Source organism: Raphanus sativus, chromosome 8 (genome assembly GCF_000801105.2).
Source record: "Raphanus sativus cultivar WK10039 chromosome 8, ASM80110v3, whole genome shotgun sequence".
Lineage (NCBI taxonomy): Eukaryota > Viridiplantae > Streptophyta > Magnoliopsida > Brassicales > Brassicaceae > Raphanus > Raphanus sativus.
Genome location: NC_079518.1, coordinates 7,560,136 through 7,585,309, shown reverse-complemented (window position 1 = coordinate 7,585,309; position 25,174 = coordinate 7,560,136). Strand labels below are relative to the sequence as shown.

Sequence of the window (25,174 nt, the reverse complement as noted above, 5' to 3'; positions counted from 1 at the left end):
AGTTTTACCACACAGAGTTTTACCACATAATTATAGCCTACACCACTAAATAGAAAAAAAATCAGTCTTCTTCAAGGTCAAAGACCTCAGACCTCTCCCATGGTGAAGGTACATATCGAGTCATAGCATCAGTGAAAATGGGATCTTGGGTAGCCTCCCATAATTCCACACCAATCTTTTGTCTGCAACCCTGGATGATTTCGTCATCCACTAAGCTGATGTCGACACCAAGCAGTAGGCACTCCAAGTGTTTGAGTGCGTATACACCGCAATCACAACATGACTTGTTCAATCTCTTCTTCATAGGGACTTCCACAATAGTATATGGTGACAGGAGTAGCTTCTTCTGTCTATCAGGTGGTGCAACGGCCTTCACTATCCTAGGAATCATGTGAGCAAACTTCTCAAGGGATTGCCTATTCTTATTCCTTCTCCCACCGCAATCAAAAGCTTCCACTTTTCTTTCAATGATGTTTACGGTGACAGCAATCCAGTGATTACCTGCAATGGACATAAGTAAATTTAAGATCAGAAAAGAGAACATCGAAGTGTAGAGGACAAAATTGATTACCGTTCACAAACAACGGAAAGTATAGACGATCAATATCAACGCCCCAAACTAGATCAGTCCGCCCATGAGATGGAAGTTCTCCTCTCCCGTAACTAAGAAGAAACTCAGGCAATTGGTAAGATTTCTTGTCAGGGTGGAACACATTGTATGCGGCGTTGAGTTGGAGGCTGAAAATAGCGGACATGAAAGCAACACGGGTTGGGCCCCAACGTCCCAAAGATGTTTTAACTCGCCATATAAACATATAAGCATCCATTTCCTGAACATTGAAAATTACCATAAACTCAGCACCAAGGAAGATATATCCATCAAATTAGCAAAAGAAAGAAATCATTACGTCGTTCCCAAGCCATTTTCCAGCACATACTATCCTTGTAGCTACAGTCGAATTGAAGATTGTAGGACCAATTTGCAAAGGTATGGGATTCATAGACCATTGCGTGAATCTGTCCCATGATTCTTCAGAGAAATAATACAGTTGCGACTCAGGAGAATCATCTTGTGGCAATGGTGTATCACTAAGCTGAGGTCCTTTGCCATTTCCTTTAGACCATTTCTTCCACTGTGACGGAGGTGGTGTTTTGTCTTTAGCTCGTGAACCTCGTGCTGTAGTCATTGGAGTCCACCAATCTTCTTCCTTATCTGTCTGAGATGGATCAACTTCGGGCACATGCGAAGCCTGAGAAAGATTTTCAACGCCTTGAGTACCTATCCCTCGAAAGATATCATCATCTTGACTGAATTTAACTGGACTCGCGACTGCTTCCTGTAAGACACAATGGCAAGACACTTACATAAATATCTTAGTACAAGTTCACAACCATTACATAACAACACAATAATAACACCACATATCCATCACATTAATAAAACATTACATAAATATCTTAGTACAAGTTCGCAACCATTACATAAATTTCAAACAAGACACTTACACATCAAGCACACATCCAAACCGAGACCTTATAAAACACAACAAAATCCAGGCCGATATCATATAAGACAATAACACAAACAGACACCGAAACCATCTAATAAACAAGAGAAAAAAACATTGCAGAGATTGGCGAAGATTAGAGTTTCTTTACCCCTCGTGTGGACCTCCTCAACGGTGGTTGGCTCGTTGTTGCCTTGGACGGTGAAGGCCCTCTATGCTCAACTTCAACGCTTGCTTCTTTTCGGGAAGCAATGAGGCCCGACTTCATTTGCTCAAATGTCTCGGACATCTGTTTCTGTAGCCTCTTTTCCATTGCAGAGAAGTTGTCTTCAAACAACTGTGTCACGAAAGCCTTCATGTCTTCGTTAAAAGGCGCTTGCTTTGGTGCACTAGAGAGAACCTTATGCTTCCTTTTTTCCATACCACGATCAGGGACCCTCTTCTTACCTCTTCTTGATGTAGAGCTTACGTTATTTGATCCTTGTGGAGTCTCGAACTCTTCCTCACTCTCAGCTGCTTCAACATTCGCTGGTGCTTCATCATTAAGATCTAAAGAAACCTCAGTTTCTTCAAATTCCCAAATATGCTCACTGAAGTCATGCTTAGCCCGTATCAACTCCATCACAACATTGACCCTGTCATCCTCGACATCATCATCTCTGCTAAATTCCTGACTTCGGATTACAACCATATTCCCTGCCCATGAGATGTATGGATAGCTGACATCCTACACAAGAAAAGTTATGAAAGTCAGATCCTAAAAACTCATTTCAAGCCGCATGGAAGAGTCATTTTAAATACAGAAAATTACCTCTGCTGTAAAGATTTGCTCCAGCCTATTGATCTCATCATATGAAACCTTTGCAGCTCCCCTCCAGTTGATGCATCTAGGACCATTAGCAAAGCTTTTGTCCAGTTTCTTTCCACAAAGCTTACCAATCTTTGGTACAGCTTCCATAGCCCAAATCTGCAAGGCGTATGAGAATCCATCTAACACATAACTTGTTGTCTTCTCCTTCAGTTTGTGACGGTTTTTGGCTATCGAACTGCAGAGAAGGTCGTAAGCCGAAACTCCCCAAGGATACTTCCGAAACTTCTCCAGATCCATGACCAGTGTGATGTATTTGAGGGGGATATTGGCCTTCTCATCTCTCGCCAAAACCACACAGAGAATGATGGCCAAGTAGATCAGTCTAATGCGATCTGCATTCTTCCACTTCATCACAGCTGCCTTGTCCTTATTCCACAGGTTGAAGAGTGTAATGGATTCATCTTTCCTCTTCAAGACCTTGCTCCAGAAACCACCGTCATATGCATAGTCTTCTAAGTCAATCTTAAGTGAAAGACTAGTCCTGCACTCAAACCCGGTCACTGCGTGGAACTCTTGGAGTGAAAATCGATGTGGCCTTCGAGCGAAAACAAACCACAGCTCGTGCATCATGTAAGTCAGAAGCTCCCTGCACAAGATGCTGTGTATCACTCTCGCGGAGTAGCCAAGACCATTCTCATGAAGCTTGAAAACCTGAGAGAAAACCGGATCTTTCTTCACATCAGCAAACTCCTTTGGCATCCACTTCTCGAACTTCTTGATAATGTAGTCGATCCTGCAGTTGTTATTGATCTGAGTCACTTGGGGCTCGTCGCCCTCATTAAAAATCCTCTTTGGTAGCTCCTCAGACATATCTACAAAGCATGAAAAAATTGTTAGTTCATCATGTAAAAATTATCAACATCCCGAGATGTCAAGTGAAGAACAAACCCGAGGAACAAACAAGTAGAACAATATCTCAAAAAATTTCTCAAAAAATCGGACAACAACAAGTAGAACAATATCTCAAAAAATCGGACAACAACAACTAGAGGATGTGAAATGAATAACAAACCCAAGGAACAAACCCGAGGAACAAAGTTCAATCAAAGTTAACAAGTAGAAGATGTCAAGTGGTGTACTAGATAATTAACTACCCCGAGAAACAAAGTTCATTCAAAGACAACAAAGCTACGATTGAGATATAAGAAATCGGACAAGAACAATTACAAGTTTTGAAGCTTTGAAGTTTATTACTAGATAAGTAACTAACCCGATAATCGGACAAGAACAATCAGACAAGAACAATCCCACAAGAACAATTACAAGAACAAACAAGATGCTAGGCAAATCGCTAATCGAAGACAAATCCTTTAAACACGATTTCTCTTTCCCTCGAAGATGATTAACTAACCCAAAGACAAATCTTTTAAACAAACAAATCAAAGTTCAAATCGTGTAAAATGAGAAACAATAGAAGTAATCACATACCTTGTGAGAAGGAAGAGTCCGATTTCGTCAGGATTGATAAGAGACGAAGAGGAAGAACAGAAGATATTGAAGAGGAAGATGCGGTGAGAAGAGATTAGAGACAAGAGAGATCGAAGAACACAAGAAATTGAAGAACACAAGAGAAAGGGGAGTGTCAGTGAAGAATCGCCATTGAAGGAGACCTCCACGGCGAAGAAGAGAAGAAATCGAAGAAAATTAGGGTTGGGGAAATCCCTTTTCCCCTTTTGTCTTTTTTTTTTAATTTTTTACTATTTTGATTTAAGTAAAAAGAATGATTCTTTTAATTTTTACTAATTATTTTTATTTTTACTATTTTAATTTTGTAAATCAGAAACGAAAATTATAAAAAAAAAATTATTTAACTTAATTGCTAAATGAAGGGTACTATGGTATTTATAGAAAATCAAAATCCTATTTCCCCAAAAAATGTTCTAAAAATCCTATAGTAACAAACCTAAGATGAATGTGTCTCTTAAATCCAATTTGCTCTTATTTTAATCGCGTGACCAAAGTAGGAAGCTCGCAAGAAACTTCCCTTAGCATCTGAACATGTGCCTCTGTTCTGCAGTGCAAGGCAGTAGTGTGTTAACAGTGCCGTGCACTTGACAGATCCCAATTTAATCGCTTGAGTATTTGGATTCGATTCGCGTAATCACCGCGCTTCAAACGTAACTGGTGCGTTACTGTGATCAATTTGCTTGAGACAATGTGATTGCAAATGCGCAATGATACGTGAAGATAGTATAAATTTACGTACGTACATTTTATGACATTATTACTTACCTAAAACATGTTACGTCCATATTTTCATATATCACTAGGTTAGAGATAAACATGGTTAAGCCGTTTAGCAATCAGCCTAACCGAGTTTAACCTATATACCAGCTAATTAATACACAATTAGCCTAAAGTTTATTTTATACAACAAATACATACTCCATCTGTTCCGAAAATATCCATGTTTAAAAAAGTAGTATTTCAAAAACATGTATATGTATTGTTTAATGGTAAATTGTAAATTTTTAGAAAAGTAATTATGTTTATTAAAATTTTATTGGTTAAAATTGTGAGAAATAGTTAATTCCACAAAACAATGAATTGCCAATCAAAATTTAATACTGTGTGAAATTTTTGAAACATGGATCTTTTTGTAACTGAAAGAGTATAAACTTAAAACCGAGTTTCTTGATTAGTCATTGAACAAAAGTGTTTTATTTCCAACACAGCTTTTAAAGGGAACTAAATTAATTAGTGAGGTGAATGTATTATACTACCATAATAACCTAACAAAAGAAAGAAAAGGTGTTGAAAAGAACTTTGATAAAGAAATGGTGTTGACAAAAACAAAACAAAAGAGTGATCGGCAGGTGAGGGAGTGGCCGTTAAAGGAAGGCAGATTTTTACAGCCTGTTTGTTTTTCTTTCTTCAAAACTTTCAAAGTGTCAAACCATAAAAGATCAAGAAAAAATCTACTAAAATATCCTAAAAATTTATAGTGGTAACGATCATCCCGAGATCTATCTTGTCGTTTTGCGCCAAATCAGCAACTGTATCTTTTAAGCATTTTTAGTTAATTTATTTTAAAATCGAGAAAATATCTAAAAATAACAAAACTAATAATGGCATACAGGCTGGCTTCCTCAGTCAAAAAGTCACCGAATCGAACTAAAGCAACCTACGTAACCTTAAAAGTTAAAACTCATCCTTATCTTCATTTTCTCTTCTCTCGCACTATCGTATATCGTAAAACCTTTATAAATTAATAATATTGAAATTTTAAAATTCTATTAATTTTAAAAAACATTAATTTTATAAAAAAATTCTTTTAGATTCTTTTTCTATTTTTGAATATTTTTCTTATAAAATAAAAAAATATTTGATTTTACAATATATACATTATTTAAATTTTAAAAATTCGATTTTAATAATGTTTTATTATCTTATTTAGTGTATATTCTTATGTCTCATAGAACTGATATGTGATTTTCGATATAATTTTACTAAATATTATCAAAATATATTGAAATATTAAAAAAATAGATGTCTTTCATTGTAAATATAAACCAACAATATAATGTTTAGTTTGTACTTATATATATATATATTGATAGATTATTAATTTATGATTTTAATGAAACTATACATTTACATGAGAGTTTTAAAAATATTATTATCTTATTATTTTATTGATTATCATATTTTACACTGACCCAAGTTGAGACTGACAAATTTATTAATTTATAGGAATAATTAATTTATCGAGTATTAATTTATAGAGGTTCTACTGTATTAACATTCTTTAATAATTTTTGGCTTCGGAATGTTATTTACTCCCTCTGTTTCAAAAAATATATATTGTAAACTTATGACATATATTAAAAAAAACACATTAAAATTTAATTGTAAATGCATTGTTTCATGTGAATAATAATTTCCATCACTTTTAACCAATAAAAATTTAATAAACATCATTAAATCTTTTGAAGTTTACAAATTTTTATTAAATAATGCATTGAAAAGGTAAAAAATGTATTTTTTTGAAATAAATTTGTTTTCTAGAATATAGATCTTTCTGAAATAAAAGGAGTATCATCTAATATAATGTTTAGTGCATATATATTGGTTCGATAGGTTATTAACTCCTTTTACCAATTGCACTTTTTAGGGATAAACATATCAAATAGGATATACGGTAGTATATATTGATATTTGAATATCCATAATATTGAATATCCAAAAATTTATAGATCGAATCAAATCAAAAAATCAATTATTTATAGGGAGCATAGTAAATCACGAATATCTTTAAAATTTTGGATATCCGTTTCGTGCCCACCCATGAATCTAGTTACTCGTTGCATCTAGCAAACTTGTACAATTCAGCGAAATTTGGATACTGGACCATGGTCTTTAAAAGTTTTTTTTTATAAACTAATAAATGTAAAAGTTCACGAATTTGTGAGTTTCACAACTTTACTTTTAGATGAAAACGAAATGATTGGGTAGAAACATTCCACCTGTAAAACGGAGAGTGGGAGAGACGCTCCAGTACGAGCGTACTCTTTATAGAAAGTAATCTCTGAAGTTATGAATACAAAGCAAATCTCAAACTCAAAGTACATATACTTACTTGACACGTGTTAACATACAGCTGTATCCCAAGTTTCCAACCGTTTTTCCTGCAAGATTCTCTGCTCTCAAAGCTCGATGTTAACCTCACACAGACGCTGTTCAGACAAACGCACTTTTCAATCGCGGACATTTTAAAAAAAGATCTGTTACAATTCTACAAAGGGAAGCAATGTTCAAATTTGTATTCTTTTTCTATTTTCAAATTCAAAATTTGATTTGATGAAATTGATTACAATACATTGAGTAACTTGCCTAATAAATTAACAAATCAAGCGTTAAATTAGTTTTTCTTTTTAATTTGCGTTAAGTTAGTTAATTCATAAAAAAATTGACTGAATCCCCTAGTCTATATTTGAGAAGTGATTTTGACATGTGTCATCACCATATTAATTTTGAAAGAAAAATTATGACATGGCACCCTAACATTGATGACATGGTTTGAAATCAATTATGACATGGATATTTACATTTAGTGTTGATTTATATTTAAGATAATTTTTTAAAATATGGTAATAACTTATAGATAATTATGACATATTTACATTTAATATTGATTTATATTTAAGGTAAGTTTTTAAAATATGGTAATAATTTATATATCATAATTAATATAACAATAAATAATAAATTAAATAGAAATGTAATAATAATTAAAATTATATTTGAGAAGTGATTTTGACATGTGTCATCACCATATTAATTTTGAAAGAAAAATTATGACATGGCACCTTAACATTGATGACATGGTTTGAAATAAATTATGACATGGATATTTACATTTAGTGTTGATTTATATTTAAGATAATTTTTAAAAATATGGTAATAACTTATAGATAATTATGACATATTTACATTTAATATTGATTTACATTTAAGGTAAGTTTTTAAAATATGGTAATAATTTATATATCATAATTAATATAACAATAAATAATAAATTAAATAGAAATGTAATAATAATTAAAATTTCGAAATATTATTTAGCTATATTTTATAAGTATATAATTTTTATTACAAAACAATTCTTCAAAATACTATGCATTTTTTTTTAAAAAAAATTTTAAATAGTGACATAGACATTTACATTTATTGTTGATTTGTATTTTTAGTAAGTTTTTAAAATATGGTAATAACTCATAGATCATCATTAATATAGCAATAAATAATATAATGTTATAAAAAGAAATATAATATTATTTTGGATTTTTCAAAAGTTAATTCTATTTTATAATTATTATTAGTATAACAATTCTTCAAAATTATACAGTTTTTAAATGTAATTTTCTAATCCAATACTATTATTTTATTTTTAATATCCATAAATTTTAGAAAATTATTTATTTTTATGTTTTGATAATTATACACTTAACAAAATTTTCTCTTACATTTACAAAATTTGATTTAATATATTTTACAAAAAGATATACATATATATTACTAAATATACATTTAATAAAAATATTTTTTTAATTTTAAATTTTTACATATGATTAAATTAAGATTATATATTGTAAGCAAATAATAAAATAAAAAATTAACAAAATCAAAAACTAACAAAATTTGTATTTTAAAATAAATTTATATTTTAAAACTTTTATTTCTGCACATGGTGCAGGAAAACACCTAGTTAGTCAAGACGTAATGAGTAGGTTAGAAACGATCATACTTATCCGTTGATATAGTTTCTTTATTTATAGACAAAACGGTTTTCTTTGTTTTCTACAAATAAATGACTATAAATTAGATATTTAATGCAGTTAAAAAATTATTCGAGAGGTTACAAACTCCAGAGTTTTAACTACTTCACTAATTTTTAAATTTTTTTCTGTCAATCGATAAGAAAGATTACCTGTTGAAGCGGTAACCTCTTCGCCACTCCCTTCTTGTATAAATAGTCTTTCTTCTTGCTCATATCCTCTCAAAACCTTTTCTTGTCCCAACAAAAAAAACTCCCCAACGACAGTAAAAAAAAAAAACAGAACACAACAAAAGATCCAACGATGTCAAGTTCCGTCCGAAAGAACATGGAGCGGATCAAAGGCCCATGGAGTCCAGAAGAAGACGAACTATTGCAGAGTCTGGTGCAGAAGCACGGTCCAAGAAACTGGTCTTTGATCAGCAAATCTATCCCCGGACGCTCCGGCAAATCTTGCCGTCTCCGGTGGTGCAACCAGCTATCTCCGGAGGTAGAGCACCGTTCCTTTTCGCCGGAAGAAGACGAGACGATTGTTCGAGCGCACGCTCGGTTCGGTAACAAGTGGGCGACGATCTCTCGTCTCCTCAGTGGAAGAACCGACAACGCTATCAAGAATCATTGGAACTCGACGCTCAAGCGAAAATGCAGCGCCGTTGCATCTGATGGGTATGACGGTAATATCGGAGAAGAGCAACCGTCGAAGCGTACGGCGAGCAGTGGTGGTGGTGGTGTGTCTACTGAGTTGTATATGAGCCCCGGAAGTCCTTCTGGATCTGACGTCAGCGAGCAATCTGGTGGTGGGCAACACGTGTTTAGATCTGGTGCTGTGAATGAGATGACGGCGTCATCGTCTGGTGAAGATCCGCCTACGTATCTTAGTTTATCTCTCCCTTGGAATAACGAGACAGAGACGGTTAGAGTCAACGAGTCAACTCAACTAAACGAGAATACCGTTATTGATAATGGTTACACGGCGGAGCTGTTTCCGGTTAGGAAGGAAGAGGTAGAGGAAGATAAAGAGATATCAGGGTTTGGTGGTGAGTTCATGACGGTGGTGCAGGAGATGATTAGGACGGAGGTGAGGAGTTACATGGCGGATTTACAGCGAGGGAACGTCGGTGGTGGTGGTGGTGGTTCGTGTGTTCCGCAAGGTGTAATGAACCGTCGTGTCGGGTTTAGAGAGTTTGTAGTGAACCAAATCGGCATTGGGAAGATCGAGTAGAGTGATGACTGATTAGTGAGGCTTCAAAGCTTTTCATGTATAGAGAAATGGTTAGAGAGAAGCAAATTAAAAATGTTTTGTAATCATATGATCTTTCGTGATTCAAATCAGAAGGAAGCAAAGATCATACATATTACATACAGTTTCACATGCTTCTGAAATAATTAGGGACAAAGAAAGCACATAAAAGAGCAAGTTACCTAACGTGCAGGCTCGACAATTATGAATTAAAATTTATAACAATGAAGCAAACGTGAAAACTTTCATATTAGATACAATGGTAGACAAGGGAGAGGAGATTAAATTAGATACTTGAGGAAGTCTAACCAAATGCTCGGCGCCATAAACAGTTGAAGGTTTAAAACATCATCCACAATCGCTTCTTGGTATTGTGGCTGCTCTTTTCTTATGTAAGAGCATCATAGGTAATGCCTTGTCAAAGTAACACCTTATGCCTTTCAATATTTTAGCTACTGAATCAGTTAATCCTGTACAATACACAATTTTGCTTCATGTCAATTCTGAAGATAATAATATTGTATTAATCACACTCTTTGGTTGAATGCAAGACTCACATTCCATCCTTCTTGGTTTTGAATTCAAGGTACTTGGACAATATCTCATCTACATAAATTTGCATTACACCACTTTGGTATAATTAACTCACTCGATTTAATACACACTTATGTCTTTCAAGTATTTGATTCTTTAACAACTCTAACTGTGGCAAAAGTATGTATAGAAAACAGAGTACAATGATGTACCTTGTCCTTCTGAGTAACATTCTCCCAGTCGTCAGTGAGCTGTTTTCTTAGTTAGTACTGGAGGAATTGGGATCTTGATTAGCTTCTCTGCTGATACGTTATCCTTCTATAGATAAAAAAAAGCAGACACAAGCAACCTTATAAACATGAAAGACTGACCCTGTTTGTATATGTGTGAGTATATGCGTGCATCACAATACATCAGCCGTCTAATGTGTTCCTAACAGGTATGTACAAGATTTTGGTAATTTTTATCTATGGGAGCTAAAACAAGAAAACAAGAGAAGTGTACTAAATGAATGAACACAATAAATGTCCAAATCTTTTTAAAAGCCTGACTTCATTGCCTGACTCGGTCTTTCGCTTCTTCCCTTTAGCAGCTGCAACAGAGAATACAATCATATATAAAACCAGCTTAACTCAGATAAATCTAAGCTTCAACTAATCTTGACTTCGTTCTACAAATTTAACAAATTAATTTTTTGGAAGCTGTGAGGAGATCTATGACTTTCAAAGTAAGCGAATAAAAAAAAATGCTGCCCACCATTGATTTTTTTGTGTCATCTTTCTCAACCTTTGCATCTGCAAGATCAGAAAAACATGTTTGACAACATAGCAGAAGCTTCTTAGCATAGATGACCATACACGTATTGTATGTTCTCAAAAAGGAAAATTATGGGGGAACATAAAATAATCAACTCAGTGCATGAACAAGCTAATATATCAATAGGCTACCTTGATAAGGGTTATTCTATTAGCAACAACAACAAAGTAAAGCCAAGCAGAAACGGGTAGCAAGTAAACATCTCAAACTCACCTGCAGAACTTCTAGTTTTAGCCTGAGCAAACTTAGAACGCGGATGGCTGTATCACTCAATACTGCGAATCAAAATGTAATAGCTACACTATCTAACATGCAGTGTAAATGAAACTATAGTAGCTGAGAGGTAAGAGGTCTCACGAGATAATGCACAGAGTACTTCCACTCCTTCTTGCGAGGACCATGGTAGGCGACAACACAAGAGTTTGCCGGCGATGCGCCACCACTGGAAGTGTCTCCGTCACTAGCACTCTCTTCCTTGGACGAGCTTCCCATTGCCACAGAGAGCTGAGGGAGAGGCGAAGATCTCACATCACAAGCGAGGCCTACACGTCTTAGAGTGAATCTACGACTGACACTGCTCTCAATCCACGAGACTAGTATGAAGGTTCAGTTGTAATTAATATCTTTTTAATTTGAGTCCCTTAACTTTTCACAATATCTTACTCCACTCTATTAGTGTTTTTGCCTGATCTCCCATTTTAAATCTATAATATAATGAGGGAGTATCACTCCTACCTAAGAGACACGTGTCTTATTATTTTAAATGGGCTGTGTGTTTGTTTGAGTTTAATCATGTGTTTTAATTTGTGTTCCAACTCTATAGATTTTGGCCCATAGCATCTCTGTTCTTCACGACGGCTAATAGATTAGGGATTGACGAGATTTTTTTTTCCCAGATCACTCGCCATCCCTCTTCCTCTTCCTCTTCCTCTTCTGTTCTTCTTCAGTTATGACTGGGCATTTCTTCTGTCGCCGAAACGATTCGGCCTTCCGTAACGCTTCTCGAATCCTCATTTATATAACGTACTCGAGGTGAGCTCTCAACCCTTTCTAATCTACATTTCTTGAAACATCGTTCACATCAATTTGAAACTCTTGCAAAAATGACTTCACCAGCTGCCTTAGCCGCCGTCCCTACCGTCGCCCCTGTCTCCGCCGTCACCGCTTCCGCAGATGCCGCCATCTCCGCCACCGCTGCCGTCTCCACCGCCGCCACCGTTCCCTACACCACCTTTGACTCACTCCGACTTGGCAGGACCGCCCAGTGTTTGGTCGGTAGATGAAAGATATCAATATACCGCCCAGTGTTTCTCTATTGATACTTCATCTGCTTTCAATATGGGTACTCCACATCAACTTATATTAGGTTATTAGTCTCTCTTGCCTGTTTAATTGTTATTAATCTCGATTTGCTTCTGTCTGATTTGAAGGCTGGACGGCGTAGGGAAACTGTTGTCACTAGCATCCTCTGTTTTTGGTAGCAAGAATGTGAAGAAACCTAGAGAGCTTATTGGGGTTGATTTGGTTATGGTAGATGAAAAGATATCTATTCTCAACTGAATATAATATTTTTTTTGAAGTCTTTCATAAAAAGTTTATACTAATCTTTGATTGTATTTCATGGATTGCAGTCGAGGAAACTCAAAATTGCACCTAAACCTAAATTTCAACCACTAAGAACCGGTACATATTTTCCTTTGTATCATGCAAATTTTAATTTGTCTCTCAGACACTACGTTTCTTGTGTCCAGCTCTCAGATGGTGCTGTGGATGAAGCTTTCAGGGAAGAGAGAGTGTCTCTTTGAGGATGGACAATGCAGAAGACCCACAACGTAGGCTGCTTCCACACTGCCTAAAGGACTCAGTGGGCAGCACTTTCACTTTCCCGTCGAAGCTTTCTCCATTCAACTTCTATTCAAAGAATCAAACATTCACCGTTTCACAGATATTTGACCGCAATCAGCGTCCACCACCCTCAAGCTTTGCGAGGGTGTAAGTACATGCATTACCTGTCTCTGATTTTGAATATTGTATCTTACTCTGCAATTTTTTTTCTTTTCCCTTTCTCACTAGAGTTTGATTCCTGTGATGAGCTTTTTGGTAATCAATGGACTCTCCAAGCTCATTGATTCTACATCCCATTACCTTAATTTGTTTATTTACTCACGTATTCTATTTACTTTTTCTTTAGGTTTACTCTAGCGTTATTATTGTTTTATTGACTGGATTTTAGTTGCTAATAAACATACATGCTTTTTTGTTAGTGTAGTCCTCTGACTTCCCTCCAATCACATAATCTTAGTTATTTCTTTCTCTACAGTGAGCTGATTTATTCATGACTTTCCTGCTTTGGTTAAATGATAAGCTGGCAAAGGAAGTTAAGCTTCTAAAGAATCACTCACATTCAAATATAGTTGTAAGCAATACAAGCTTTTGTATTTCTTTCAATGTTTGATAGACCCTCGAGATTTTGTTTCTTTTGTAACTATTTATTCTTTTGTCGGCATTAAAGGTATTTAGGCACAAGGGAATGCTAAGGAAAAAAACTACTGCTAAGGAAAATATAAAAGGGAATGCTTTGTTTGGGATAGCTGAGAAGGTTTTTTCTTGCTAAATATAGCTGAGAAGGGGTTTCTGCACCTCATAGGAGAAAATGAATAGAAGAAGATGGACAGAGAGAGGAAAAACAGAGTGCAAAGCTAATAATGAGAGAGTTTATAAAAAATGATGTACCGGAAAGTAATGGCGTCAGGTGAAGTTTCTGAAGTAAAAAAGAAAGAAAGTGGAAGACTATATTTCAGTTGTTCAAAGAAAAAAAAAAGGAAGACTGTATTTCAGTAGAAACCATTGTCAAAAAGTTTGGAGAGATTAAGGATCCGCAACAAGTTACTTCACAAGAAGAGGAAAAGATTTTAGAAAAGAGTAACTATTTTTGTTTTCCGATCCGTAATTTTTACGGTTTGATTAGGAAGAAACACTCCAAACAAATTCTAATCAATTATATTTGTTGTCTGAAAATGATGATGTCCATGCTTATTAATGGAATTTAAACTACTAAATAAGATTATTTACAAGGATTCAACTACTAAGCTGTTCCTCACCGCATCAATAGGCGCCAAGACACCTATTACACTCCAAGCCAAACTATTGTTTGTTAGACGTAACAAATAAACACTTCATTTTTGCTTACCTAATTTGAATTAGAGTCTTACTTAGGTTTTTTTCCCATCAAAGGTATATTTATAAATAACAGGATACAGAATCAAAACTCATAATCCAAACCATTTATAACAAAATTTACCACCCACTGCAACACACCCACATGAATCGGTTAACAATAATGTATTTTCAGTTTCATCAAACTCAAACCAATGAAAAATAAAAATGAGTGGATTTAATTGATAATTTTCCTTTTTTTTAACAAATTCAATTAGAGAAATTTTAATTTAATGTAAAAACAGAAAATGCTATATAATCAATTTTTTATTAAAAAAGTATAAAAGAAAAATAACAATAAAATTTAACGCAATAAATTAGTGAATCACATAATATATATAAAGTACAATTTTCAAAATATTTCCTAATCCATATGAATGAAAATTAAGAGAATCTAACAATATTATTTTTCACTGTTCATCAAAAGGACGTGAAATAAAAACAAAATAAATAATAAATAATTTATTTATAATCAAAATAATATTTTAAAAAATATTAAAACATAACATAACTATATCTATAACAAATATAAAATATCTTCGAAGCTAAATTCAGTATTGATAGTAATAAATATATGAATATATATATATATATATGCACATTCTGAACAAAAAAAAAAGACAACACAAAACAAAGTGACAAAGAATATAGAGTATATGAGTATAGATAAAGTACATGACTTAATATAAAACAAACATATCAAAGGTCTTCACCACCAAAATAATGTATAACATAATCCACTAAGAACATCTCAACAATTGGATTATTAAATTAATTCAATTACAACCAGATTAAATTAAAATATCCTTACATTAAACAACTGAAATAAATAATAAAATGAGGAATTACAAATAATTCACACATAATATATAACTCAATTATTTCGTTGATAAAAAAAAGTCAATCATTTTAAGTAGAATAAAAATATATGCATTTAAGAAACTTAACATTTTATTCTAACAAATTTCCAAAATAAGAAGTTTAAATTTTTAGAAATTTCACTAATAAATACAATATATAAACAAACGTAAAAATAAATAGGCAAAAAACAACAATTCATAAACACCTATAAAACAAATATATATTGTGCTAAACTTTCACAACAGACACAACATGAACAATAATCGACTTCTTACCCATCGACTCTCACATCAAACAAGATTATTAGGACCTAATCGAGGACAATTCCTCAAGATCTATATACACAGACCGAACACACAACAATTAATCATCTATTTTCAGGTAACAAATTTTTTGACAATATAAGTAATTACAATGACTTTGTTCCTGAGTCATTGGATTTCATGTTATCATACCATGATATTCATGACCCCGACTCAACATTCCTAATTGAAGAGACTTACCAATATGTGATGAGGTTACTAAGAGAAAACAATAATATTATACCACAAGATCTTGAAGTTACTTTAACCATTACAAACTACAATCTAAATGCAACCGCAAGACTTGATGTAGATCTGATCATCACAGATCTAGAAGGAACTGATAGACCTCCGACAACTGAAGAGGAAAACCATGTATGCTCCATCTGCTTTGAAAACTACATCAATGTAACCAATATTTCAACCCTCAGCTGCGGCCATAAATTTCATTTTCTTTGCATTGATCATTGGTTTCGTACAAATATAAGTTGTCCAGTATGTCGGGCAAGTAATCTATGAGCCAATACGGACTAATAATAAAAAAACACTTTCAAGATTCAAACTCGGAATTTATTTTCTCATTGCTTATAATTTCAGAAATAATAAAAATACAAAATCCCGTAAATATTCAACAACCTATTCAAATAACAAAATCACGTACACAAAAATATATGACGTATCGATAAAGTACCCGGCCCCGTGCCTGCGCGGGGGCTATGAAACTAGTATAACTAGACATTGACCCGCCCGATCGGTCGGGTATTTATTTTATGTTTTTATGTTTTTGTTTATATCAAATTATATATATTTGTAATTATAAGTTTAATAAAATATTCTGATATAATTTTAAATATCGTAATTAAAATAATATAGGGATGGGTCATAATTTTTTCCAATTCCAAAATCTTAATATCTCTTAAAACAAATAAAATAAATTTATAAATACATAAAATTTATAAAAATATTTTGAAATATAATTTCTATTAAGATAAATTTTGTTAAAGAAAAATAATTTTGCAATGTTGTTGTTTATTTCTATAGCTTGACCCGTGACTGTATAAATATTTTTTCCGTATAAATATTTACTTTCACTTTAAATTTGTTCTTTACAATAATGTGTATATATATATATATTAAATTAAAATGTATTACATAATTATGGAAAGAGTTTATCTACTTGTTTATAATATTAATGTACATTAAATTTAAGATTTATCTTGAATTTGTTGTAGAATCAATTTAGGAAATTATGCATTAAATTAGGAAAAGACAAAATCCTTAAAATTATGTTTATTAATTACTTCAGTGGCATTAGGTTGTAAATATTTTAAAAGTTTTAGGGTTAATTTAAAAGTGTACTTCTATTTTAATAAGATAGATGTTTTTTTCGATAATGAGCTTTCTAGACCCAAAGACTAATCAGTACGAAGTTCATGGAAATATAGGTTTTCTTGCTATTAAAGGCGTTCATTGGTGGCCAAAGAAAATCGAACCCAAAACAAAAGCTCCAACCGGAACCCTTTTATCATTAGACCAATTGGTCAAGACCACTTGGTTAATTTTGAATATAATGTACTAGATTTTAAAAAAAAAAATTAACTAAATGAAATAAGTAAATACTTGTTACTAGAGTGAATAGGTTATATTTTCTATACTATGAAAACATAAATTATTTTCAAAAATATACTATAAATATAAATAATTTTAAAATGTTTTTCAGTAATTTAGACAATATAATAATTTGATAAAAAAATAATATAATTATATTCAGGCTGTAACTGGTAAATTAAAATGAAATCAAAGGAATAAAAATAAAAAGAATTCTAGGAATGAAATACTGAAGAAAATGGAATGGAATTTATTTCATTCATTCATGAACAAATTTGTTATGGAATAGTTTCCTTTGTATTTTGTCTAATTATTTTTGGAATTAGTGGAATGACCATTCCATTCCATTCATAGCAAATGGTTAAAAAAATTTGGAATTAATGGAATCAACTATTCCACGTCATTCCATTCAATATGACAATCCAGTTGCATCCTCCGTTTGTAATGTTTATTAGTAAATTAAAAAAAAATCATATTGATCAGAACCAAAGTTCACATTGCACATTGTACACTATCAAATAACTTACAAACGATAATTTTATTGACAGGAAAACTAGTAAGATATTCTCTTCTTGATTTTTCCCTCTCTTATTTCTAAGCAAGAACGTAATAAAAATGAAATAATGTTTTGGACCTATACGTGGATGGACTTTTAAACCGTCCCGGTTTGAACAAAAGATTTGAAGAATTAGTGACCGGGTCCGCTTGGGCTTGGACCGGAGTGCTTATCAAATCGATACGTATCGCTCCCGTCCACGAAATTATGACCCTTGCCTGGACTCGGACCTGAGCCTTTGATCGAACCAAGTGACAAGCCATCAAAGAAACCAGCTACAAGCTTCTTCTCTTCAGTTTTTGTTAGACCAAGCGGACGAGTCTCAACAAGAACCGAACCAACCAACATGAAGAACACAATCGAACCTAGAACACCTTTGTTCATCATCATATTTGAAGACAGTTTAACTCACTTCTTTTCTCTCTCTTCTTTATCAGATAATGAAACTTGTTGTGAGTGTTTTATGGATTTAATATTTACTTATATAGTAGTGTTCTGTGAGATGCAAAGTTTGAATGAAGTTATGAATTCAACAGAACGTGATAATTGATATAGGCTGCTTCCCAGGAAGTTCCCCAACTGTTTTTCTGAGTTGTATGTTTATGTTTTGAAAGAAAGAAAATAATTAAAGCCATCAATGAGGAAAAGATAAGAGTTAAAACTATAGACCGAGCATAATGTTTGATTGTTTGGAGCAGGAGGCAGCTAAATTTAGCAGTGTTGGACCAAACAAAGTTTAAATTTCAAACTTGTGAAAGTATATCAAGTCAAACATATGGGTAGGCGGTTTGGTTGTTGGTTATAGTGAATTTATCAATCGAGAAAAGTTTGGTTCAACATTTTCTCGGTTAGTTTGACTTTTCAATTTGGTTTTTAAATAATATTTTTCTGGTTTGGTTATAAATAGGCCTGGGCACGGATCGGATATTCGGGTTTTTGAAGGTATTTGTGATTTGCTTCGAATGTTACGGATATCTGATTTTTCGATTTGCTTTGCTTCGGAAAAATACGGATATTCGGAAAAACGGATATCCGGAAAATAAATAGATGTTTGCGGATATTCGCGGATACTTACGGATCTCTTATTTGTTTTGATTAATACAAATAATCTTAAAAATTTGATACAAATTTGTTTTGTAAAATATATTTTTTGCATGATATAAAAGATAAAAATTAAAAAAAGCAATGAATCTTCATATTTTGTAAATTTTTAAACTTAGTTAAAATTATAATAACACAAAACTTAAAAAAAAATTATAATTATCGTAAATATTTTCTCTTCCTTTTATGTAATATTTTTATATAAGTAATAATATGAATAGAATCTATCAAATAATATATTAGAATAATAATTATATAATTTTATACATTTAAAACTTTAAATATAATCAAAATATACATGTATTTATATATTGACGGATCGGATCGGATATTCGCTTCCCAAAATTTTAATATTTGTGATTTGCTTCGATTTTGACGGATATTGAATTTTAGTATTTGCTTTGCTTCGAAAGCTTACGGATATTCGGAATTTTCGAATCGAATAGCAACGGATAACGAATCGAATCAAATTTAACGGATAAAATGCCCAGCCCTAACCCAGATGATTTGGACACTGACTGACCATATGCTAATTTGACCTACTAAATCGTATCCCCTTTTTTTGTCATCAATACGTACATGTTTAATTGTTTTCTTTTGCTAAAATACTTGTTTAATTGTTGTTTTCTTTTTTTTTTTTTGTGCAACTGGAAATATATTAAAGGAAGCAAAAGTGTTCAGGCCCAAAAAAAAAAAAAAAAAAAAAAAAAAAAAAAACGTCTAGCCCACATAGCGGGAAGCGTCAACAACAAGAATTGCAGAAAAGGAAGATGGCCTGCTAAGGGCCTGCTTAGCTAAACGATCCGCATCTCTGTTCTGAGAACGAGAGATGTGGGAAAAACCGATAGACGCAAAGGAAGAAGAGATGTGATCGATGTCCCGAAGGATCCCACGAATCTCTTTGATCTGTTGCTTGGTGGTAATTGCCCGGATGAGCGTTGAGCAGTCGGAGAGAAAGACTATGTCATTACTTCCTTTTGATGCTGCGATTGAGATGCCGAGGCGGAGAGCCATAGCTTCCGCCATGAGAGGCGAAGAGATGAAGTCCACTGTTTGCGATCCCGATCCGAGATGTCGAGAGTGTGAATCCATCAGAGTCCAAGCTAGTCCTGCTCGATTTGTTGTAGAGTTCCATGCTGCATCGGTCTTGCAAATCGTTTTGAAACGAGGATCAATACGTCTAGGTAGTGCTCTCACTCCAGGTCTTCCGCCCTGGGGCTTTCCCAGTCCGATCTGTGCCTGATCCCATTCCCTTGCTGCTACTAATGTCTTTGTTGCCACTTCCGTAGGAGTCGATGTTTTATCCTCAAAGATGAGGCGATTGCGCGCCGTCCATAGCATCCAGCAGACCCAAGGGAGGATGCTGTACTTGATCCCTGTTGGAGGGAGACATGTCGATCCCCTGAACAACACCACAGCTTCCTTGAAATTCATATCATCAGGAGGGACGAGCTGTTGGAGGGTAGGAATTCGTTTCCAGACTTCTCTTGCAAAAGCGCAGTGGAAGAAAACATGCATAGCTGTCTCAGGCTCTTTGCACCGGGGGCAGAGAGATTCCGAAAGCATTCCACGCCTTTGAAGATTCTCCCCCAAAGGTAAGGCTCCTTGAATGATTGACCATAGAAATAATCTGAGCTTTGGAGAGAATCTACCTGACCAAACGTCTTTTATCCATTTAAAACTCAGGTTGTTTTCTTGACTAGCATGTGGAGGTTGGGTGGGGTTTAGAGGCCCGTGGACAGGTGTGATGAGAGAGCTCGCTATGGCATTGTAGCCTGATTTCGTAGAATAGACGCCTGAGATGGTGGGCTGCCACACATAGGCATCTTCAGCTCCTGTCAGACTCGGCTTAAGGCATTGGATCTGTCTGTTGAAATCCGGTAAGAGCTCCTCAATTCTCTTTGTATTCCATTTTAGATCAGAAGTTAGGAGATCAGAGACCCTAAGGTCCAGGGCTGATTCATGAATCGGTCCAAAGGGTTTGATAGTGGTATCGAGACTGATCCAACTATCTTTCCACACTTTGGTTGTCTGACCATTTCCAATTGATGTGCCTAGGTGCTCTTTCAGGAGATCTCTACCATGCAGGATACTGTGCCAACCATGCGAACAAGAGGTAGGTAGCTGAACATCTAAGAAATTTCTTTTATGGCAATACTTGCCTTTTAAGACTCTTGCCAGGAGGCAATTAGGCATAGTTAGAATCCGCCATGATATCTTAGCTAGGAGTGCTTGGTTGAACAACTGGATATCACGTAGGCCTAAACCTCCTGTCGCTTTTGGTTGTGTGAGCTTTGACCAAGCCACCCAACTCATCTTACGGTCACCAGATGGGCTGTCCCACCAGAACCTTGTTAATGTCGATTGGATTCTTTTGCAGAGACTGACCGGGAGTTGGAAGCACGACATGGTGTACGTTGGGATTGCCGTGAGGACTGCCTTCAGCATCGTCAGTTTTCCAGCTTTGGAGAGGAAACGAGAAGACCAGTTTGCTGCACGTTGTCTTATCCTGTCCACTATCGAGGTAAAGAGATCTCTCTTTCTCCTACCAAAGTGCTCAGGGAGACCTAAATATTTTCCCACACCTCCCTCTTTAGAGATACCCAGGATTTGTTTTACTGATTCTTTAACTTCCGGAGCTGTTTTCTTTGAGAAGGTCACAGAGGATTTAGCTATGTTCACCTTTTGACCAGAAGCTTCTTCATACACACGCAGGGTCTTCATGAGGCACGTACTGCTTTCGGGAGAGGCCTCACAGAAGATCATGGTATCATCAGCAAACAAGAGATGGTTAACCCTGGGGCTCCCTCTTGCCACTCTGACACCGCGAAGATGACCCTCCAGTTCTGCCTTTCTGCACAGGCTTGATAACACCTCTCCACAGAGGATGAATATATAAGGAGATATAGGATCTCCTTGACGAATGCCACGGTAAGGTACCACTTCTCCGTAGATGCTATCATTGATTAGGAACTTATAGGAGACAGACGTGATACATTGCATCACCCAATTCACCCATTTCTCATGAAAGCCTAGACCGGTTAGGACCTGTGACACGAATTCCCATTCCACTCTATCATAGGCTTTTGACATGTCCATTTTTACCGCCATTGAAACATGTTTTTCCGCTTGTGAATTTTTTAAATAATGAAGGACTTCATGTGTGATTAACACATTGTCCGAAATTGATCTTCCAGGTATAAAGGCTGACTGATTCTCAGAGATGATCGAAGTTAAGACCGGTTTCAGGCGAAGAGACAGAAGCTTAGAGATGATCTTATAGAAGACATTGCACAAGGCTATAGGACGGTAATCATCAACTGTTTTTGCTCCATGGATTTTTGGTATTAGCCTAATGTGCGTTTCATTCAGGGAGGAAGGCATGATTCCCGTGGAAAAGAAGGTCTGGATCTCCGAGATCACCGAGGAACCAACGACATCCCAATTCGTGTGGAAGAAGCTCGCTGAGAAGCCGTCTGGACCAGGGGCTTTATCCGCATGAATAGCAAAAAGCTCTTCCTTGATTTCCTCTGCTGTTGGGTCTCTGATGAGGAGTTCATTGGCCTCTTGAGTTACTCGGCCCTGAAGCGCCTCCAAAGCTGGCCCGATATCTGTACTTTCGTTTGCCGTAAAGAGTTTCTGGTAGTGAGCGCATATTAGTGCTGATAGCTGTTCCTCTTCATAGCAAGGTACCCCTTCCGCGTCTTCTAAAACATATAGCCTATTCCTGGCTTTTCGATTCTTTGTCACCGCATGAAAGTAACCAGAGTTTGCATCTCCCAGGGTTAGCCATAGTTGGCGGCTTCTCTGCTTCCAGTATGCTTCCTCCGATTTGTAAGCAGCTAAGAGGTTAGAGTTAATCTCTTGGATAAGGGCTTCCTCACTTCCCAGGTTTGACATTGCATTATCCAGCTCGCTTCTTAGCTCTTCGATTTTCTTCTTGCTGTTTTGTTGATACATCTTGCACCATTTGCAGATAGCTTTTCTGCAGAGGGACAGCCGCGCTTCTACTGATAGGTAAGAGGCATTGTCCCAGATTTCCTTGACTAGGGCTTTTATCTCTAGATTATCCTTTAGTCGTCTGTCGTAACGAAAGAGGTGTCGACCTTTGCTCTTTGTTGTGTCTAGGAAGGACAGAATTGGCCGGTGGTCAGAGCCCTCAAATTTAAGGTAGTGGCAGCGACAAGATGGGAAGAGGTCAGCCCATTCCGGGTTGCTCAAAGCCCTGTCGAGTCTGCAGCGAACAAGGTGTGTACCTCTTTGACCCCTCCAAGATAGAAAGTTGCCTGTGTGTTTGAGGTCGAATAAATCATGTGTAGAGAGAAAGGTTCTGAATGAGCAGAACGTCCCTTCGGCTCTCTCAGGTCCTCCACTTTTTTCGCTATTATCCACCAGTTCATTGAAATCCCCGGTTAGAAACCACGGTTCACTCGAGTTAAGGCGTAGGGTAGATAGCAAGTTCCACACTGCATGGCGTTTAGATTGGTCAGGATCACCGTAGACAAATGTAGCTTGGAAAGATAGTCCTTTATGAATGATCCTTGTATCGATGTGGTTATGGGAGGCGGTTAGAATAGTAAGCTCAATGTCTTTTCTCCAACTTAGGAATAGGCCTCCTCCTCCAGGACTATGTGGAGAGACTAGGAAATGGTTGCTTTCGTTTAGCCAATTTAGCTCTTTTTTCACCATTTCGTCGGGATTTTTTGTCTCCATTAGGAAAGTGATATCAGGAGGGGTCCTTTTGTGGAGCTCCCTTAGGCGCTGGACTGTCATGGGGTTCCCCAACCCACAGCAGTTCCAGCTGAGAACGGCTAAGGAGCCTGGCTTGGATGAAGCCGAAAATCCGACTTCTTCCTTGTCGCTGCCGGTATCAGGTGGATAGGAGGGTTCCTGCTGTTCTGTGAGGGTTCAACTGCCTCAGAGGTTGCCTTCTGCTTCTTCTTTCTCCCTCCAGGGTTGTCCCCTGATCGCAAGCCTGCAGGTGAGTTTCTCATTTGGGATATGTTTCTTTTCTTTGAGCTTGCGCCACGTAAGATGTTTGGTGTCGTCCTTGCAGGTGAGATTCTTCTGGTTGCTTTTGTTCTCACTGTTACTCTATCTTGACCCATACGGAACGTGCCAGCATCTTCCCTTAGTTCCAGTGGCGTACGGAGGGCAGGCGGTGTTTCTCGTTCCTCCACTTGTGGGCTGACAACAACTGACCTGAGGCGAGTAGGTCTATCTGTCACTTGCTCTCTCCATTGATTAATGAGTGGAGACTCGTCACTATAATACGGTTCCAGTCTTTCATCCTCATCTTTGTCATTTGATGGGGATAGTAGGATTAGCGGAGCTGGGTGGTTAGGAGCTTGTAAGACTGGATCTTGGAGAGGTGGGGGAGTAGCTGGGTTACTAGAATCTCCTATAGGATGCGGGAACTCTGGGAGATTTTGCATAGAGGCTGCCAGGATAGCTGCAGTTGTCGTCTCCATTAGCCCTTCTGCATCTGTATATTGTACTCTCTGTCTTCGTGCCGCAGCTTCTACAGGGTCCCCACAGTTGAAGTACTGTCTAGTTACTTCATGTAGTTCCTCCATGATGGCCTCTTTTGCTAGTGTGTGATCGTTAGTTCCTTGTAGCTGCAGAGGCGGGCTCTTGGGTGTTATATTTCTTGGAGAGATTTGATTTCTGTTCTGCATTTCCTCCGGTGGGTTTGGAACCACCACTAGCTTTGGTCTCCATTGCCCTTCACTTCTTCTAGGGAAGAGATCTTTCCTCTGGTTAACTTGTCTACCCGTGTGTACTCTGTTTCTTGAGTAAGGAGGAGAGGCATAGGTAGGTTCCTTTTCCTCTTCTGGTATGTTGTTTGTTGCAGGTCTGGTATCTCCTCCTATCTCTGTTTTGCTTGCAGGTGGGGGGTTACGGGTTTGTTTTGTGCTGACTCGTTCCCCGAAAGGGTTTCCATGCCTGTCTAGCCTCTCTTTAAATCCAGGGCGTGCTAACATTGGAGGGCTATTGTGGGTCATTTCACGTCTTTCGGACAAGTCAGCATGAGTCCTGGAAGGTCTCTCAGAACTCACTCTTGTTCTCTCAGGCTCAAAGCTCCGAGGGTCCTGCTCGTTAGATACAGTGATACAGTGATAATGTTAGATACAGTGATACACCAAACCTAATAATCAAGCCTCCTAAAGTTCATACAATTTGCTGCTAGTTTTTCTTGCACGACTTCTTCGCACGTGGTTTGTCTTTCAAAAACATTGAACAACCGCACTTTACTAAAATTCAACATCTACGTTTATAATTTT

At 36.0% G+C, this 25,174-nt stretch overlaps 4 protein-coding genes across 7 annotated transcripts; 2 read left to right on the top strand and 2 right to left on the bottom strand.

The window, feature by feature from the left end:
- Positions 1 to 61: 61 nt before the first annotated feature.
- Positions 62 to 4,055, bottom strand: LOC108810606 (uncharacterized). Its single transcript, XM_056992809.1, has 7 exons — positions 3,808 to 4,055; positions 2,320 to 3,191; positions 1,660 to 2,235; positions 1,534 to 1,602; positions 909 to 1,337; positions 572 to 830; positions 62 to 501 (listed from the first exon to the last, which is right to left on the bottom strand). The coding sequence occupies exons 2-7, from the start codon at positions 3,187 to 3,189 to the stop codon at positions 62 to 64; spliced, it is 2,643 nt and encodes an 880-aa protein (XP_056848789.1). The 5' UTR covers positions 3,190 to 3,191; positions 3,808 to 4,055.
- Positions 4,056 to 8,907: 4,852 nt separating this feature from the next.
- Positions 8,908 to 10,014, top strand: LOC108820950 (transcription factor MYB73). Its single transcript, XM_018593987.2, has one exon. It carries the CDS (start codon positions 8,961 to 8,963, stop codon positions 9,876 to 9,878), a length of 918 nt encoding a protein of 305 aa, XP_018449489.1. The 5' UTR covers positions 8,908 to 8,960; the 3' UTR covers positions 9,879 to 10,014.
- Positions 10,015 to 12,090: 2,076 nt separating this feature from the next.
- LOC108821087 (uncharacterized) lies at positions 12,091 to 14,299 on the top strand. 4 transcript variants are annotated; one of them, XR_001944470.2, is made up of 7 exons: positions 12,101 to 12,278; positions 12,363 to 12,588; positions 12,677 to 12,776; positions 12,878 to 12,929; positions 12,998 to 13,238; positions 13,567 to 13,662; positions 13,759 to 14,298. XR_001944470.2 is itself a non-coding variant. In XM_056992192.1 (4 exons), exons 2-4 carry the CDS (start codon positions 12,420 to 12,422, stop codon positions 13,049 to 13,051), a joined length of 453 nt encoding a protein of 150 aa, XP_056848172.1. In that variant the 5' UTR covers positions 12,091 to 12,278; positions 12,363 to 12,419; the 3' UTR covers positions 13,052 to 13,416. The 4 variants fall into 4 exon arrangements, 1 of the variants encoding a protein (XP_056848172.1); XR_008937574.1 differs by having other exon boundaries at positions 12,098 to 12,278; positions 12,363 to 12,776; positions 13,030 to 13,238; positions 13,759 to 14,299; XR_008937573.1 differs by having other exon boundaries at positions 12,363 to 12,776.
- A 3,487-nt stretch (positions 14,300 to 17,786) lies between these two features.
- Positions 17,787 to 18,225, bottom strand: LOC108821725 (PAMP-induced secreted peptide 2-like). The gene has a single exon (XM_018594715.2). The coding sequence runs from the start codon at positions 18,177 to 18,179 to the stop codon at positions 17,922 to 17,924; it is 258 nt and encodes an 85-aa protein (XP_018450217.1). The 5' UTR covers positions 18,180 to 18,225; the 3' UTR covers positions 17,787 to 17,921.
- Between the last annotated feature and the right edge of the window lie 6,949 nt (positions 18,226 to 25,174).